This window comes from Hydra vulgaris, chromosome 15 (genome assembly GCF_038396675.1).
Source record: "Hydra vulgaris chromosome 15, alternate assembly HydraT2T_AEP".
Lineage (NCBI taxonomy): Eukaryota > Metazoa > Cnidaria > Hydrozoa > Anthoathecata > Hydridae > Hydra > Hydra vulgaris.
This window is the reverse complement of record NC_088934.1, coordinates 25,074,359-25,091,979: the sequence shown is the minus strand read 5'-3', so window position 1 is coordinate 25,091,979 and position 17,621 is coordinate 25,074,359. Positions and strand designations below refer to the sequence as shown.

Sequence of the window (17,621 nt, the reverse complement as noted above, 5' to 3'; positions counted from 1 at the left end):
TTTGCATTTTACCGAATTTATAAATAGTACCAAACCGAAATCTTGGTATCGGTTCAAATTGAAATTTCAGCCAAAATCAATACCAAAACAGAATATTGGTTGATCACTAGTTAAAATGCCTTTACAGATTAGGGAAATTAATTGAAAAATATCATAAAAACGACAGTAAAATTTTTTGGCAAAATCATTCACGTAAGAACAAGACTATGTAAAACCAAAAAATTTTGAATTTGTATTAAAAGTGCATAACATTGCTAATGTACCAGAATTGCAACCAATTGAAGATTTTTGGTCGGAACTTAAAAGATTGGTGTTAAACAAAATATGGCAAACTGAAAATCTAGATAAACTTAAAAAACGGATAAAGTATTCAATCAAGAAAACTGGCAAAAAAATGTTTATATGTTATAATGTAAAAACATTTACAAGAGTGGACACTGTTATTCGTCATGACATGAAAAAGTTATAATTTTATTTAAATTTATTATTTTAAACAAACATGGCTATCAATGAATGTCACTGTTATTTAAAAAAGGAAAAAAAATTGAACCTATATTGGTATTAACTATATAGTATTAACTAGTATATGTATTAACTAAAATATTGAAAACTATATTGGTATTAACTAATACCAATATAGTTTTCCTGGAAAAAAAGATCAATAACTATAGATAAGTAAGAAAAACAACGTGTCAGTTTTGTTTTTCTTACCCAATACAAAGTGGTTCCAGCAGTATAAAAACAAACATTGATATATAACGGTAAAAGCACAACATTTTTTTTGCTGATGTAAAATAGAGTTTTCATATAACTTTTATAATATTTAATTCTATATATTTTGATAAATATAATATTAATTATATAAATAACTTTAAAATAAGAAATCAAAAGTAAATCAAAATACTTTCAAACTCTTAAAGGGATCCCAAAGTGCCAAAACAAGTTGTGTTCATATCATAGATAATCATTAGAAAATAAGTTAAAAGTTAATTAAACTTACCAAAACAAATTATTGAATGAGATATTAACAAAAAACTTTTTAATTTTTAACACCATTTTGATTATCACGAAGGAAAGTTCCGGCTCTTTGACCATTTTTAATTTTTAAATCTGGCCTGATTAATGTGTTTATATTTGACGACAATAAAAAAAATTTTCTTTAAAAAAATTATTTATATCAGGTTTAAAATAAAGGGGTTTCCCTTTGGCAGTTAAACGAAAATATAAGATTCAAGTTTTTAATTTCAATTTTATATATATATCTGAAAGATATATATTAATATTTGTGGCTGGATAGCTCAGTTGGTTAGAGCGTCAAACAAAAAGTTTAAAACCCAGACTGTTGTACGATATGAGTTCAAATCCTGCCACCGCTAACTCGCTTGAGTAGTATTTCGGTATACAAAAATGTTGGTCAATAATGGACACTACTTTGGATTAGTCTAAATGACTATTTGTGGCTGTTCCTATGATAAGCCAACAATATCTTCGGATATAAGAACATTGTATAGAAAAATAAAGTATCAAAATTCAAGTAAAATAAAAAAATAAAAAATAGATTAAAAAAGAAATTATTTAAAAAATGCTCTTTTGAATTAGAAATATAAATTATTATAGACATAAGTTAAAAATATGAAAAAAAAAATTTAAAACGGTTTCCAATTTATTAAAAAAAGAAAAAATTTTCAAAATTTTTCAAAATTTTTTATTTTTTAAATTTCAAAATGAAAAATCTTCCAAAATTTAACTATGTTGGATTATATTGTACTTAGTGTTACTACTTAGTGTTACTACTTAGTGTACTACTTAGTGTCCTATATAAAAAAATTGATTACTTATTTACTAAGACAAACATTCATCTTGCTTATTTAAAGTTCGCTTCGCTTAATTTCTATTTTTATTATATTAGTTATTTCTAACTCAAATACTTAACAACATGTTAAACAAAAAACAAAAACTTGCTACAGCAAACATTTTTTAGAACCAACGCAGACCAAATATGAAGGTGAAAACCCAATCTGATTGTGTAAAACTGAACTGAGTTTGAAAAACTCTGCGGTGAGCAAAAACATTTATTATTGAAACCAGATATTTTTTTAACGGAAAAAATTATGCAGATTTGAGAGCCTAAAATTAGGTTCTCAACAGGAAGTATAATGGCAAAACAACAAATGCTTTTGTTAATATCTCATTCAATAATTTGTTTTGGAAGCTTAATTAACTTTTAACTTATTTTTTAATGTTTATCTATGATATGAACACAACTTGTCTCTGCACTTGAGGATCCCTTTAATAATGAAGACCAAGTATAATAAAATGACAAATTAACTTAGGGAAATGGATTGATTTTGCCTGATCTATTTTCTATTGATGACTGAAAAGAAACACAACATGGCAATGATTCCTAATAAATTATTTAATGATATACAACTATATCATATTGATACACCCAGTCCTTTTACCTTTAGAGAACATAAGAGCATATAAGTCTTTAGAAGCATACAACTTCTTTATTCCAGGGCATTTTCATGATATTTTTTATTGTAATACAAGTAAGTACACTGACTACAGTTATTTAAAAACTATGGTTAAATATTCATAAAAATAGTCATTTTTTATTCCATATTTTATAAGCTTTACATTTTATAAACTTACTAAAATTCGATTTTGATTGAATAATTTTTATTTTAACAGATTAATATTTACAGGTTCTGCTAAGTCAGCAACAAGGATAAAAACAAAATTGTTACAGCTTTAGGGTTGCACAACATAAAAAAGGCTGGATATTGACCGGTAATTGCTCCTGTATGACCAGACTATGATCAGCACGTAGTCATCTGGCTGCTCTATTGTTCGAAATAAAAGAATTGTTCAACTGGAACTAAAAAAGGAAACAGCTTGCAAAAACCAACTATCACAAGAAAATAAAAAAGATTTAGAATCTCTTTTTAAGAATTTCCCCCTAAGTAGCAGTGTTTACATGAATAACCTCGTTATCAAACATCACTAATGGCAGTAAAAGGTAATCAACTGATGAAGATAACCATACAAATTTGCCAGAGCCCTTACCCTATTTAAACCATCTATCAGTAGGTAATTCTTTAGATAAAGTCAAAAGCAATTTAAACAGTTGCTATGATTACAACAACACAAAATGATAATAAAACTTGGTATTTACATAGAGCGGGCTGTATTAGAACTTCAATATCAAAGCAAGCTTTTTGTATCAATTTTGGAAACCCATCGTTAAATTTTATCAATAGTAAAAAAAATTAAGAACACACCAGAAAGTGCTACAACACTCTATCAGCAACAGAGTACAAAAACTTTTGCTTAACTGGTACTGGATTATGCATCAACATTAAAAATCCATTTTTAAGGGCAAGCACTGATTTATTTGTTAATTGTAAATGTCATGGGGCTGGAGTATTAAAAATCAAATAACCATTTAAATTTATGAATAGCCTTGAATGATGGAAAGGGGATAAAGGTAGACCAATTGATATTTATGGCAACATTATAAAACAACATAAATCAAATGCAGCACCAGATTTATGTAACAGGTAGATTGTATTGTGACTTTTATGTATGAATTAATGGACCCACAAAGACAGATACATTATTATTTAGAGTTTAAAGCAATTAGATTTTTTGTACATTATTATTATTAGAAAAAGTTTGTGTTTTTATGAAAATGGTATTTCCAGATTTACTAAGCAGAAAAGAATCACCCAAAAAACAAATTGAAAGAGCAAAAATATTGTCTTTGCCAGAGACCAAGTTTTTATCCAATGATTGCACATGATAGTCCAAACAGCAAGATTGAATGGTAACACTATTCCTGTGTTTGTATAAAAATGCACCCAAAAAAATGTGGATTTGTTCAACTTGCAAGAATACAAAACAAATAAAAAATTAAAATTAAAAAAAATGAAATAAATATTTTAGCAGTTTTTCAGTTAAACAACAACACTATTATAGTTCTTCGTTGTCCTACAGGACAATGAAGAACTATAGGTAAATCTAGGTAAAAAATACAAAATCCTTACCAAACACAATGTAATTTTATTTGCAGTAATCAATTATGCAAAAAATTCTATAAGTTTAGGAATATTGTAGTGCAAAAAGAGTTGCTATCCAGTTTTGGGCAACAAACTAGCTCTTTTTTCATCAAAAATGTTATTTGAGAATAATGTCTTTAAGAATAATCTAATTTTAAATGTAACTTAAACTTTAAATAACCTAAAAGTATAGGTTGTCTAATACTGCAAATATTTCAATTTTAACCTAAATGAAATGAATAGAAAACAAAGAAATAACTTTAGATACAAATATTATGCCGGTGAAAACTTTCAATTAAAAAAATCAAGAATATATATATATATATATATATATATATATATATATATATATATATATATATATATATATATACATATATATAATATATATATATATATATATATATATATATATATATATTATATATATATATATATATATATATATATATATATATATATATATATATATATATATAATAGGTTATATTTATATATATATATATATATATATATATATATATATACATATATATATATATATACATATATATATATATATATATATATATATATACATATAAATATATATATATATATATATATATATATAAATATATATATATATATTATAGGTTATATATATGTATATATATATTATATATATATATATATATATATATATATATATATATATATATATATATATCTATATATATACGTATATATAACCTATAATATATATATATATATATATATATATATAATATATATATATATATATATATATATATATATACACACAAATACTAGATTAGATAAAACTGTTTTCTAAAATGTAACAAGCTGCTTATATTTTGCCAATTTGTTGTAGACCATTGTAGCTAATTAGAAAACTAACATGTAAGGACTTGTTGATAAATAGAAAAATACTACGGTTAACTTCATTTTGCCTTTATTTAGCATTTTTCAGAATTTTTTCAAAGTTTAGGAGGCTGTAGTTTTTTTCTAACATGATACAAGCTAATGAAAATCACAAATTTTAAGACAGAAATATCTAGAAAATAGTTCTAGAAAAAATGAGCCACTTGCTGAAAGTTCGAAAAAAGTTCTAAGGCCTTAAAGTTGTCTATTTTTACCATTCGAGGAACCGAGGGGGGCTACCTGAGAGTGTTTGTAAGGCTATAATTTCTAAACCGTTGCACTTGGAACTCTGAAATTGCACATTTAACCTATTTACATCATTTAGATAATGATATGTAAAAATCAGGAAAATCAGAGATGGTACCCCACAAAGTTTTCTTGAAATTGGTTGAAATATAATGATCTGACCCATATACGTATATATATCAAAAGATTAAAGTCGGGCATACTATTCTTCTCTATTAGCTTTTTTCATATGATATAAGTAGGAAAGTTTGTTAAAATTATTGACTCATTTCTTTCTAAACGCAGTTTTAAAGTTGTTCTTGAGGGATAACAATGATCTCCATTTTCAATAACTTCTGTGGTACCACAAGGTTCCATCCTTGGTCCTTTTTTGTTCCTCATTTTTAAAAAGTTAACATTTTAAGTTTTAAGAAAAGGAACTTTTTAAGTTGCTTTGAACTTATCACAAGGAAATATTGAATTATCTCAAGATAATTAATGCTTTTTACTAAAATAAAGGATTTAAAATGTAGACCAATTGTTTCTTTTGGAAATCACAAAGCAAACTCATTGGTGAATGTGCTTTATTAGTCCAAGATTAAGTTAAATAATTAAACTCATTGGTGAATGTGCTTCATTAGTCCAAGTTATGAAAGAAGTGAAAGATGCTGAATATTTTGTGATAATTACCAATGGGACACCAGATTCATGTATATGTATATATATATATATATATATATATATATATATATATATATATATATATATATATATATATATATATATATATATATATATATATATATATATATATATGTATATATATATATATATGTATATATATATATACATATATATATATATATACATATATATATATACATATATATATATATACATATATATATATATATATATATATATATATATATATATATATATATATATATATATATATATATATATATATATATATATATATATATATATATATATATATATATATAAAAAGATTAAAGTCATACTATTCTTAGCTCTTTTCATATGATGTAACTAGGAAAGATGTATCTCATACTGAACAAATCATGCATTGTTAAATGACTTGGGAGGTTATGGAGTGATTTCTCTGCATTAAAGAGAAGGAGAAAAAGAAAGGTCCAGATATGATTCATTTAAATTGCAATGCCTTGGCAAAAGTAAGTCTTGATTTGCAAAAATTAAGAGACCAAGGATAAGACAATGAATCCAAAACAAGCCTGAAATCTACAATAAAGCACAATTTTATTTTAGTGCTAACTGGCACTCATATGGCGGTTGGCGCTAAAAAATTTATAACTCTAAAGCAATCGATGATAAAAATTTTAATTAGTAGAAAATCAGCAAAGAAAATTAATTAATAAACAATTAAAAAATATACTGTGGGCAAAAAATTTTTAAAAACTTGTAACATTATGTAACTACACTGTTTTAAGCTTTTATATTTCATTGAGCTTTTATATTTCAACACTCAAAGATGTTTCAAAATGATTCTTGATTTTGGAAGTGCAGTTGGTAAATCGCTGTGTTAAACACAATTAAAAATAGAAAAAAGAGAAGAAGGTTCTAAACATTTAAAAATATCAGAATTAGCATTCCTATCAGTCATGTTACTCCTTGTAATAGCTGATGCAATTTTTTACACACTATTGGATCTGTAGGAAACACATTTTTGCAGTTAAAAAATAGAACACACATGCATTAACACAACAGTGTCAATTATAATTTAAAAAGTACAAATTAGTGTAATTTAAACATTTTAAGAAGTAAACGCAATTATATTATTTTAACATTTAAATTGCTGAAAACTTATTGCAAACTTTTCTGGACTAATCAGCCAGTAATAAGCATGGCTTTTAGATATTGCCAATATCTCAATACTACAAATATTTATTTCATTTTGTCAAACAAGTTGATATACATTCACCCAAATATATTTTAATCTAAAAATTCAGCATGAAATTTTTGCTTTTTATTTTTTTTGTCTGTTATTTTTTTTTAGTGTTTCAAGCCTTCCTAGGAAACTTGTGCAGTTTTTTATCTTGTATGTTCAAGCATGAGTATTTTATTTTAGACAACTTGGTCACAACTGTTTGCGAGTTTTATTATATTTAGCATTGCAGCTTTAAAAACAAGAAAAGCAAAACTAACAAAATAGGAAATTTAAATAAATTTAAATAGAAAAAAAATAAATATATATTTATATAATAAAGAAAGTAATACATTAAACAACCTTTGGAATTAGGGTCAGCATTAGGCAATGCCGACCTAACTGCTGACCTAAAAGTGTTTGAGGTCAGCAAAAAAATGCCGACCTTGTTTCTGTGTTTTACGGTAAGACCTTTGTATCAAATTTTTTTTGCGGACCTGCTGCCGACATCTAAAAGATTGAGGTCGGCAAATTATTGCCGACCTCATTTTTCTTAATTCCGAGGGTTGATTAAAGTATACACATGCATTACGTAGACGTTTTCATATAGGGACAATATATACTTGTTACAGTAAAATTATAAAAAAATATTTGACAAACAGATAGCAATTTATATTTTTGCTTTCCTCTTTAAAAAATGTAATGCTTAATATAAAAACTTGCAAATGCCTGTGACCAAGTTGTCTAAAATAAAATACTCATGCATGGACATACAAGACAAAAAACCACATGCATTTCCTAGGAAGACTTGGTGGTTTTTTTGTGCGTGTTTTTTTTTGACATTACAATCAATTTAGATCTTTAAATTTCCTTATTGCTTCAACTCAACTCAAGAAAATTTTAATGTAGTTAATTAAAGTCTTAAAACTAACTAATATTAAATGGAGTTACTTTGGCTGCACTATATTCGTAGTCAAATTGCGATATTATTTTATAAAAAAATTCAAAAAATTTGTTTTTAATATCGAGTTTTAGAAATAAATAAAAAACATTTTTAAATTTATTTTGAAAAATTAAAAATTTAACAAAAATCTTATTCTGACACAGCTGTATTACTGATATTTTGTAGTATATTTTTTCAAAAAATTTGCGCTTCAGAACCAGTAAGGTTTTTTTAATAATATAGTGTGCAGTAAGTAAAGGGTTGCAAACAGTTATTTTTAGAAATTTTTAAAATTATAGAGCAGTATCATCAAGAAATAATGGAAAAAGTTATATATACACTAAGAAAAATATATAAGTTAGAACTCAAGAAAACCCTCACCACTCCAGAAACAAAAAACAAGTTTACATCTATGCCCTTTTTGATGAAGCCTACTATAAAACCATAAAATAAATAACAACTAAATCTACGACTTACCATTTAAATCGTGATCTTCTTGAAGCCATTCTTTTAGTGGTAATGCATTGTCAGTTGGATCACCTTCGCCATAAGTTGCAAGTAAAAATACTGCTAAAGACTTAGGTATTTCTTTTAGGTTGATTAAGTCTGACATGTCAAATTCTTCAGGGTCAAATACAGCTGCTTTTAGGCCATAGCGATGACTGTCTTTAGATATTCGGTTAGCAAACTCTTCTGCTGTTCCAGTTTGTGACCCATAAAAAATAGCTATTGTTTTTTCTAAAAATTAAATAATAACTTATTTTTAATGTTTCAGTAAAAATGCTAAAATCATCAAGAAATCAGCAAAGGGTTGTTCCTAAAATATACTTTTGCTTTTGGAATAACTAATGTTTTGAAATATATTTTTTGTATTTTGTAAGTTACTTTTATTCTGCAGTTCTTGCAGTTTCAGTTCTAATTTAACTTTTGAACTAATTCTGCTTTAAATGCTAAAGCTATTCTCAGGCAGAAAAATCTCATATTATTATAACTCAAAACTATGTATATGTGTACTTTGAATTATGGCAGTTAATTTAGTCTTTTTATTTTAGACTACAGGCAATGATATCAAAACCTAATTGGTGAATCTATTGTGGTTCTGATGATTGAGTTTTTCCTGCATTAGTCCACAACTTAATTCTAATTGGATCTTACAGCATTGATATATTTTATATTATATTTCTACTTATTACCCTTTTTTGGATATTTATGTATGTGTGCATATATATATATATACATATTTATGTATGTGTGCATATATATATGTTAGTGAGTACAGTACTTTAAAAATAAGCGCAGTAAAACTTTGTTGCTTAAAGTATATTTAAACTACCATGAAATAAAAGACGGTATTGAACAAATTTTTATTTGCAAGAAAAATCTTTTTTAAAAAAATCTTGCATCTTGGATAGCATGCTAAAACATAAAATTGTATATAAAAATGTTATCAAAAATAATAACAAAAAATATCAATAAAAAAACTGCAATATATAAAAAATTAAAGCAACAAAAATTATATCTAAGCTAGTAGTTAAAAAATCTCCCTAGAGCTTTTTTGCAAGCAGCACGTCTTTTTTGCATCGACTTTACAAGTTTATTGCAGATTTTGCTTGGAACTCTTCTCCAAATGGTATCTAAATCTTGCTTTAGGCTATTTATGGATCACATTTGCACCTTGACTAGTGCTTTGTCCATCCGAGCGCAAATAGGTTCGATTGGATTCAACTTTGTTGAGCAAGCTGGCCAGGGCAAAAAATCTATTTTATTTTATTTCATTCTTTTACTGTGTTATGTGAGCAGGCACTAAATCTTCTTGAAATTGTCACCATTCATTTCGATCAATCACTGACGCATGTCCACTGATGGAGCCATGCAGCTCTCTAGCATCTGTATATATAATTAATTTGACCTGTTACACACTTCTACTTTGTTAAAATTAAACCAGCCCTAAACACCAACATTCCTGTTGCCACTTTGCAACCTAGGTTAAACAAAGCGAGTACCATATTTTTTTGATTTAAATCTTTTAACAAGAACTTGCTTTTTCTATTTATTACTTCAAAGTAACTTTTATCACTAAAAATGACTAGCTTCCACTTCTTTTTTTAATTTTCTTTACTTTACTCACATTAGAAAGACTTGATTTCTTAATATAGTGTCAACACTGCATTAAGAAACCTATTTGAATACACTGAATATAAAGAATATTAAAGACTACTAAAACATAATTTTCAAACACAAGTTTTTATTGATTTACATTTATTAATTGATTTTTAATCAAAAAAATTTAGCAAAAATGTTTGTTTTTTTAACATTTTCTTTAATATGAACAAAACTTGTCTCAGCAGTTTGGGAACCCTTTAAAGAGAACTAAACATTTTATTTGAAACACATTAATATTTAGTAAAACATTTTATTTGAAACACATTAATATTTAGTAAAACATTTTATTTGAAACGCATTAATATTAGGAAATGCTTAGAAATGATGCAGGAAGAATTGACACAGAATATATCTCAATTTCACTAAACAGTAAGTGTCCATAAATTCTTATGTTTCCTTAAATTATTTTGCTATCCAAATTTCCTTACAATTACAAGGAAATTAAACAGTATTACTAGATGAAAACAAAAAGGTAGGCTTTTTAGCTGACACCCCTAAAAATGTTTTATTTTAATTTAAGAGCATGTCTTATTTTAATTTAAAAACATGTTATATTTTAAATAGAAATTATTTGTTTTCCTGAATCCTCTGTAAATAATTTTTTATTAGCTGTCCTGAATATTCTATTAATATATAACTGTTATCTTGAATACTCTATAAAAGTTATTAAATAATTTAACACCGCAAGCTGCTGTCACTGGCTCAGCTTTTGCTTCCAATAACCATCAAGCTGGGGGTAATTGCTTTTCAAAAGCAGTATTTTAAACAATTCTAACATTTATGTAAGGTAAAAAATATGAATCAGTTTGTAATTCATATGTTTGATAAGCTTATATATTCAGTTTGAAAATTTTAATCATTTAGTTAGATAAATTTATTTATTCAGTATAAATCAATTAGATTAATTAGCTTTAACTTTTAGAAAGTTGTCAGTTATTCAAGACCCTTGACTTCTCTGGTTATTTGCAATTTTACCATAGCACTAAAAGAGTTAAACTTTATTTTTAAACAACTTTTTAATGAAAATCAAAAGGTAGTAAAAAAAAAAGGCTATTTTGTTATGTTAGAAGACATATTATTAAATGTACTTTATCAAATAATCATGTTTGATTTTAAAACAAGTAACTGTTAAACCAGATAAACTAATTTTAAAACAAATCAGATAAACTATTTTTAAAACAAATAATAACTGTTGAATCAGATAAATTAATTTTAAAACAAGTAATAACTGTTGAATCAGATAAATTAATTATAAAACAAATGATGACTGTTAAATCAGATATATTTATTTTAAAACAAATAATGCTGTTAAATTAGATAAATTAATTTAAAATTAATTGTAGCCATTAAATGTAATAAATAAAAATATACATAAAACAATTTTTTTTAATTATTTATTTATGTTTGATTTTTCAATAGATTAAATGTATATTTTGAATATTTCAAATATTACCAAAAAAATTAAAAAATCAAACTAAAGATACTTTGGAAAGATTGCACTTAAACTAGTAAATATTGCACACAAGCTAGTAAAGATTATTATAAAACCAAATAATGTCCAGACAATAAAATGTTTACTATTTTTTTTAAACTTTACACTTAGATTTATAATATTATAGTAATGTATTCATAAGTCAACTTTTTGCAAAAAGCTTAGTTATGGAAAAAGAGAAAGACAACATTAAGACAAAAGCAACTTGCTAATGATTTAGTAGCCGATAAGTTAAAAATAAAAACAATGAAGGTAGCTATTGACAGACAGGCTTCATTAGGAATGGCGTGTAATTGCATGCTATTCCTGAAGTTTTGAGAACATTCAAGTTTTTATTTAGTAGTTCAAATACGAGTTTAAAAACTTAAGTTTTTTATCTTTTATCTTTTCGAAAACTATATTTACTAATATTATATTAGTTTTTATATTAGCAAGGCTTTTACTTTTATATTACTTTATTTATATTTACTTTAATTAATTGTTTTTAAAATTAAATTTTTTTATTTATTAACTTTTTTTTTTTTTATGTCATCAAAGTTTTGTAAAGTTTATCATATATAATAAATTTTTTTAGTATATTATATGTTAAAATTATAGGGGAGTTAAGGGTTCTTTGATCTGTGGGGCAGCTTGATCTTTTAGTGCTACATCATCTTTTTATAATTATATCTGTGTGACATCATAAGTTACTATCATATACAGGGTGGGGCAAAAGTCCCGCTACCATTTTGATTGCCGATAACTTTGTTCGAAGAAAAGATAAGTAAGTTTGGTTTTCATAAAAAGTTTATTTAGTCTTTACTTTTTTTTTCGTTATGATTGGAAAATTATATCGGTTAAATGGTAACCGTTATTCGCTATGCAACTCTTGGCTCTTTTTGAGGCATTTTTCATGACATACTGTAACATTTCAGGGTGAATTTCTTCAATTTCATGACGAATATTGTCTTTAAGATGTTGAATCATTTGGGGCTTATTTACATAAACTTTTGATTTTAAATAACCCCATAAGAAAAAGTCTGGTGCTGTTAAATCCGGAAATCTAGCTGGCCATGCTAAATCGCCATTTCGCGAATTTAGTCTTTGTGGAAAAATATCATTCAATAATATATTGTTGAACGGGCTGTGTGTGCTGTGGCCCCATCTTGCTAAAACCACATGTCCTCTAGTCCTTGCACTTCCATTTCAGGCAATTTTGAATCATGTCTTGGTACCGTTCAGCAGTAACAGAACACCTAGCTCATTTTCAAAAAAATAGGGACCAATGATGTTTTCAGCATGAATACCACACCATACAAATGTTTTTTGTGGATGCAATAATATATCATGAATTAATTGAGGGTTCGTTGTTCCCAAAAACGGACTGTTCTGTTCATTGACATGGCCATTGAGAAGAAAATGGGCTTCATCACTCATTATCAATTTAGACAAAAAATCTTCAATTTCACCAGACAGCCTTAGGATTGCATTACTGTACTGAACTCGTTGATCAAGATCTCCCGGTAGCAATTTATGGACTAATTGAATTTTGTACGGGAACATTTTCAAATCAGTTTTCAAAGTTTGCCTTAAACTGCGTGCAGAAATGTGTAACTGGGAACCATGTCTCCGAATTGATGTTTCTGGAGACTCTTCAACACTATCCCGCACCAGAGCCACATTTTCAGTTTTACAAGAAGTCTGTTGTCTTCCAGAACAAGGTCTGTCTGCTGTCGTACTGTACTGTCGAAAATTGGCATGTAATCAATAAATTGTGGTTTTGTGGGGCACTGGACAATTAGGATATTTTTTACGCCATTTCTGCTGACTAGCAATAATGGAACAATCACTTTCGATAAATATTGTCACTATTTCTGCTTGTTCTTGTGGCGTATATTTATCCATTACAAAACTGGAGTGTCTACACAACACAATGCTTAAAACGAAACTGATCTAAACGCAACATAACCAAGGTGGCGTGCAATCAAAATGGTAGCAGGACTTTTGCCTCACCCTGTACTTCCAGCTATTTATTTTCGTTGTTGTTTTGTCAAAAAATCAATTTTATGAATTTAAAAATCGTATAAATTCATCTCTATCAGTGAGCAACTGTATTGAGATGATATCGTCTGCAAGCTTCCCGATCCAATGCAGCATGGTGGCACAACTTGTGTCGGTTGACATTTGATTTTCGATTTTGATTTTTCAGTTTTTGCAAACATTTTTTAAAATTTCTGATGAAAAAATTTGTTCACTTAACTTTAAATGTAAATCACTTGGCAGAAATTTGAAGAACTATGTTTTTAATTATGCTTTATTCCCAACTTTTTATTGATTTTGTAAAAAACTGTATATAAGATCAAAGTGCCCCATAGTGCAGATCAAGGTGCCCCATATATGGGGTACCGCATTCCATTGTAGGTGATGTTATAAAGTTCTAGCTTACTAAATATTATTTGGACCAAAATTAGCCTGTTGATTTGAATAATGAATAAATATTCTTTTAAAAGTATTGGAATTAGTATTGTTGTCTGCAAGGGTTTTCAAGTAATCGACCATAAACCATAAAAAGGATCAAGGTGCCCCCATCTCCCGTATATTGTATAAAGTTTATTTGTAAATATATATTATGGTAAATGTAAATCTTTTAAAACAATTTGGTTGATTGATTTTATAGACAAGACTTTAAACAGCAACAGTATTTCTAATAAAATTTTGTTAACAACCATTAAATTTAATAAAACTAATAATCAAACAAACACACAGAAACTTTTTTGCTAATAATCCTTTCCTTTTTTTTAATAATAATTTTTTGTAATTGACTCCTGTCACAAACCCTTGAAACAAACAGTTCCAGCCAGTGCAAAAGCAATGTCTAATGATTTAGTTCACATCTGAAAAAAGGTCACAATTCCAATGACTTACCAGCCCCATATTGCATAAAAAGTGAAAGCATGTGATGGTGAATATAATTTAATAAAAAAGAATAAAGGATGCTTTTCCGCAGTGCTTCGAAATAAGACCATTACAACTACTTGGACCACCTTAAATGCCACATAATTAAAAAAATATTCGTTATTAAATCAAGTTCAGGTTGGAGAGGTGGTAGGAAGATTTTTTGCGGATCAACAAAAGAGACATTCTTGACACTGTTTGTTCTTGGAACATTTGTAGACTTTAGTGCCCATTAACATTTACTGTAGTGTTTCATTGTGGATGACTGTCCAATAAGCAAATGAAACAACAATCCTGCTTGAATATCCATTAAGATACCTATAACTTTAAGATCTCCCCAGAAGTGCCATTGATAATTGTTGTATTTGATTGCCTTAAGTAGTATATCCATATTGTTCTCTTTTAGATACCCAGAATGGGCAATGGTGATGGATAGCTTGATGTTTTCATTATGCAAATGTACTGCTTTCAGGTTTCTCTGCAAAGAAAAAATTGAAAAGACACCAGATGGCACGTATGCCTAAATAATTTTGTGAACAGACCATGTATATCATGGAAATAATAAATAAATCCATCTACTGTAAAGTAAGTTGCAAAGTTAATATTCTGTTTTCAGGAGTAATTGATATTAGTGATCAACCAATGGCAAAGGCCAATTGTGGCTAATAATAGGTTTTAATGTATTTATGTTAGGGTATTATAATAATACTACGGGTGCAAAATATATATATAACATGTACCTATACATCAGCAGTTACTCAGCCTACTACTCAGCCTACGCCATATATATATATATATACATATATATATATATATATATATATATATATATATATATATATATATATATATTTATATATATATATGTATATATATATATATATATATATGTATATATATATATATATATATATATATATATATATATATATATATATATATATATATATATATATATATATATATATATATATATATATATATATATATATATATATATATATATATATATATATATATATATATATATATATGCTATTATTATCAATAACACCGAAAATTTACCTGACTTCATCATTTTGGAAACAAATCCATTTGAAGTTTCATTAACAACATCATTTGGTGAATTTGTTTTTAATTTCTTTAGTTCAGGGAAATCTTTAAGTTTGAAAGCTCCGTTAACTTTATCTTTTCTTCGAAATGCATAATAAAATATTAAACTAAGAAAAGATATCAATAATAAGGAATCAATAAACCCCAAACCATAAACGTCTGTAACTTCCATATTGATAGGACAACAAATATAGTTTCTTCAACGTATTGAAATCTTGAACCACTTGAAGCAATGATGTTTTAAAAAAACTATTTTTTATAGTTGAAAATATTTGCTTTAACTAATTAGCTGTCATAAGTTTTTTTTTACTTGTCAAACGATAGGGGGCAGCCTGAAACAAAAACACGGGTAACCGTTTACGTGTTTATGTTACGTAATGTTTTCAAACTGATTATTGCATCATGTCATAACGGTTTACGTAATCAATGCATTTAACGAATTTAACATTAGCATCACAGTACACTTATTGATTTATATAATAATGAATTATATTAATACTGTCTCCCTTTTCAACATAACCTAAATGAACAACAACTGATATTTTAAGAATTATGGAGGACATTTTTTGGCTTAAATCAGTCGCATATATACTACATCCATCAATAATTTTTGTGCTTGGTCACCATGAACTAAAACCAATTCATCGGTATGGCTTGTGCTGAAACTCAGAGTAGGGTACTCCAGTGGACGTTGGACGTTCTAAGGCGTCTGATGGATGTCGATCGAATGTCCAGACGTCTTAGAACGTCCAATGGACGTCTGTTATATGTCTTGGGACGTCCGATTCCCACTGGGGCGGATTTTAATATATGCTCAATATTCAAACTTCTCCATTTTTAAATTTTTTTTTAAAGAAGTTCTTTTTTAAGAAGTTTAATAAAATTCAAATAATTTTTTTAATACACATTCAAAATATTTCAACAAGCACTTAAAATGCTCATAATAACCTTGCTTACTCAAAACGTTCGAGCACGTTTGACAAACGTTGAGAACGTTCGAGCACGTTCTGTGAACGTTCTGTAAATGTTTTAGAATATTGCGTATACGCAAATAAGGTTAAAGTTCAAGAAACGTTCGACAACGTTCGTTTAGGTTTGCGTAACGTTTGCTGCAAAAGTTATGTGAGTCAACTTTTGTGAACTCCGATTAACAGTTCTTGAACGTTCAATACGAGGAGCTAATCAACACTATAATAATAATAATTATCTGGGATAATGACTTTCTTTCATATAAATATTGGTAATTATGAACTCGATATTATGTCTTTGCGCGTAAACTTTAGTGCTGATTAGCTCCTTGTTTAAGTTTCATACCAAAAAACTTACGGAGAAAACTATCCAATAGGACATTTTACTCCGAAGTAGATTGTCATTCATTGGAGTAAGTTGTCTGCTTTGAGTAAAGTGAAATTCATCAAACAAAATGGGTAGGTACAATCGGTAGAGCAGAGCAGGTTCGTTGAGCAGATCATTTACATGGTACATGTGGCATTTACAGCGGCTTATAAAATCAGCTGAAAACTTTTAATTAATATGCTAAATAGTTCAACATTAAAAAAGTTAGAACTATGGTATAAGAATAAGCTAAATATGTAATAAAAAAACCCTGTACTTTATATTAAAACTTAATGGTAGAAAGAACTGTTATGGGTACAATGAGTCATGTTTGATTGAAAGTTGATGGTAAAATAGATGTATTGTATATATAAATAGATATAAAACTACTGATGTTATAATTATTTTACCATCTAATTCCAGCATATGATTTGCCAAATTATTTGACAAATCACATATTAGAATACGGTAGATCACTATTTCTATCATCATTTGTGCACAAGACTTAAACGAGACTAAAGACTA

At 27.0% G+C, this 17,621-nt stretch overlaps 1 protein-coding gene across 1 annotated transcript in view; it reads right to left on the bottom strand.

Annotated features, from left to right (window-relative positions):
• LOC136092183 (NADPH--cytochrome P450 reductase-like) overlaps positions 1–16,151 on the bottom strand; it is a 39,893-nt gene extending 23,742 nt beyond the window's left edge. Inside the window, exons 1-2 of the mRNA XM_065819920.1 lie at positions 15,714–16,151; positions 8,537–8,797 (exon numbers count right to left, since the gene is read on the bottom strand). Of these exons, the coding sequence (XP_065675992.1) occupies positions 8,537–8,797; positions 15,714–15,933 (481 nt within the window). The 5' untranslated portion in view covers positions 15,934–16,151. The remainder of the gene's footprint in view (positions 1–8,536; positions 8,798–15,713) is intronic.
• Between the last annotated feature and the right edge of the window lie 1,470 nt (positions 16,152–17,621).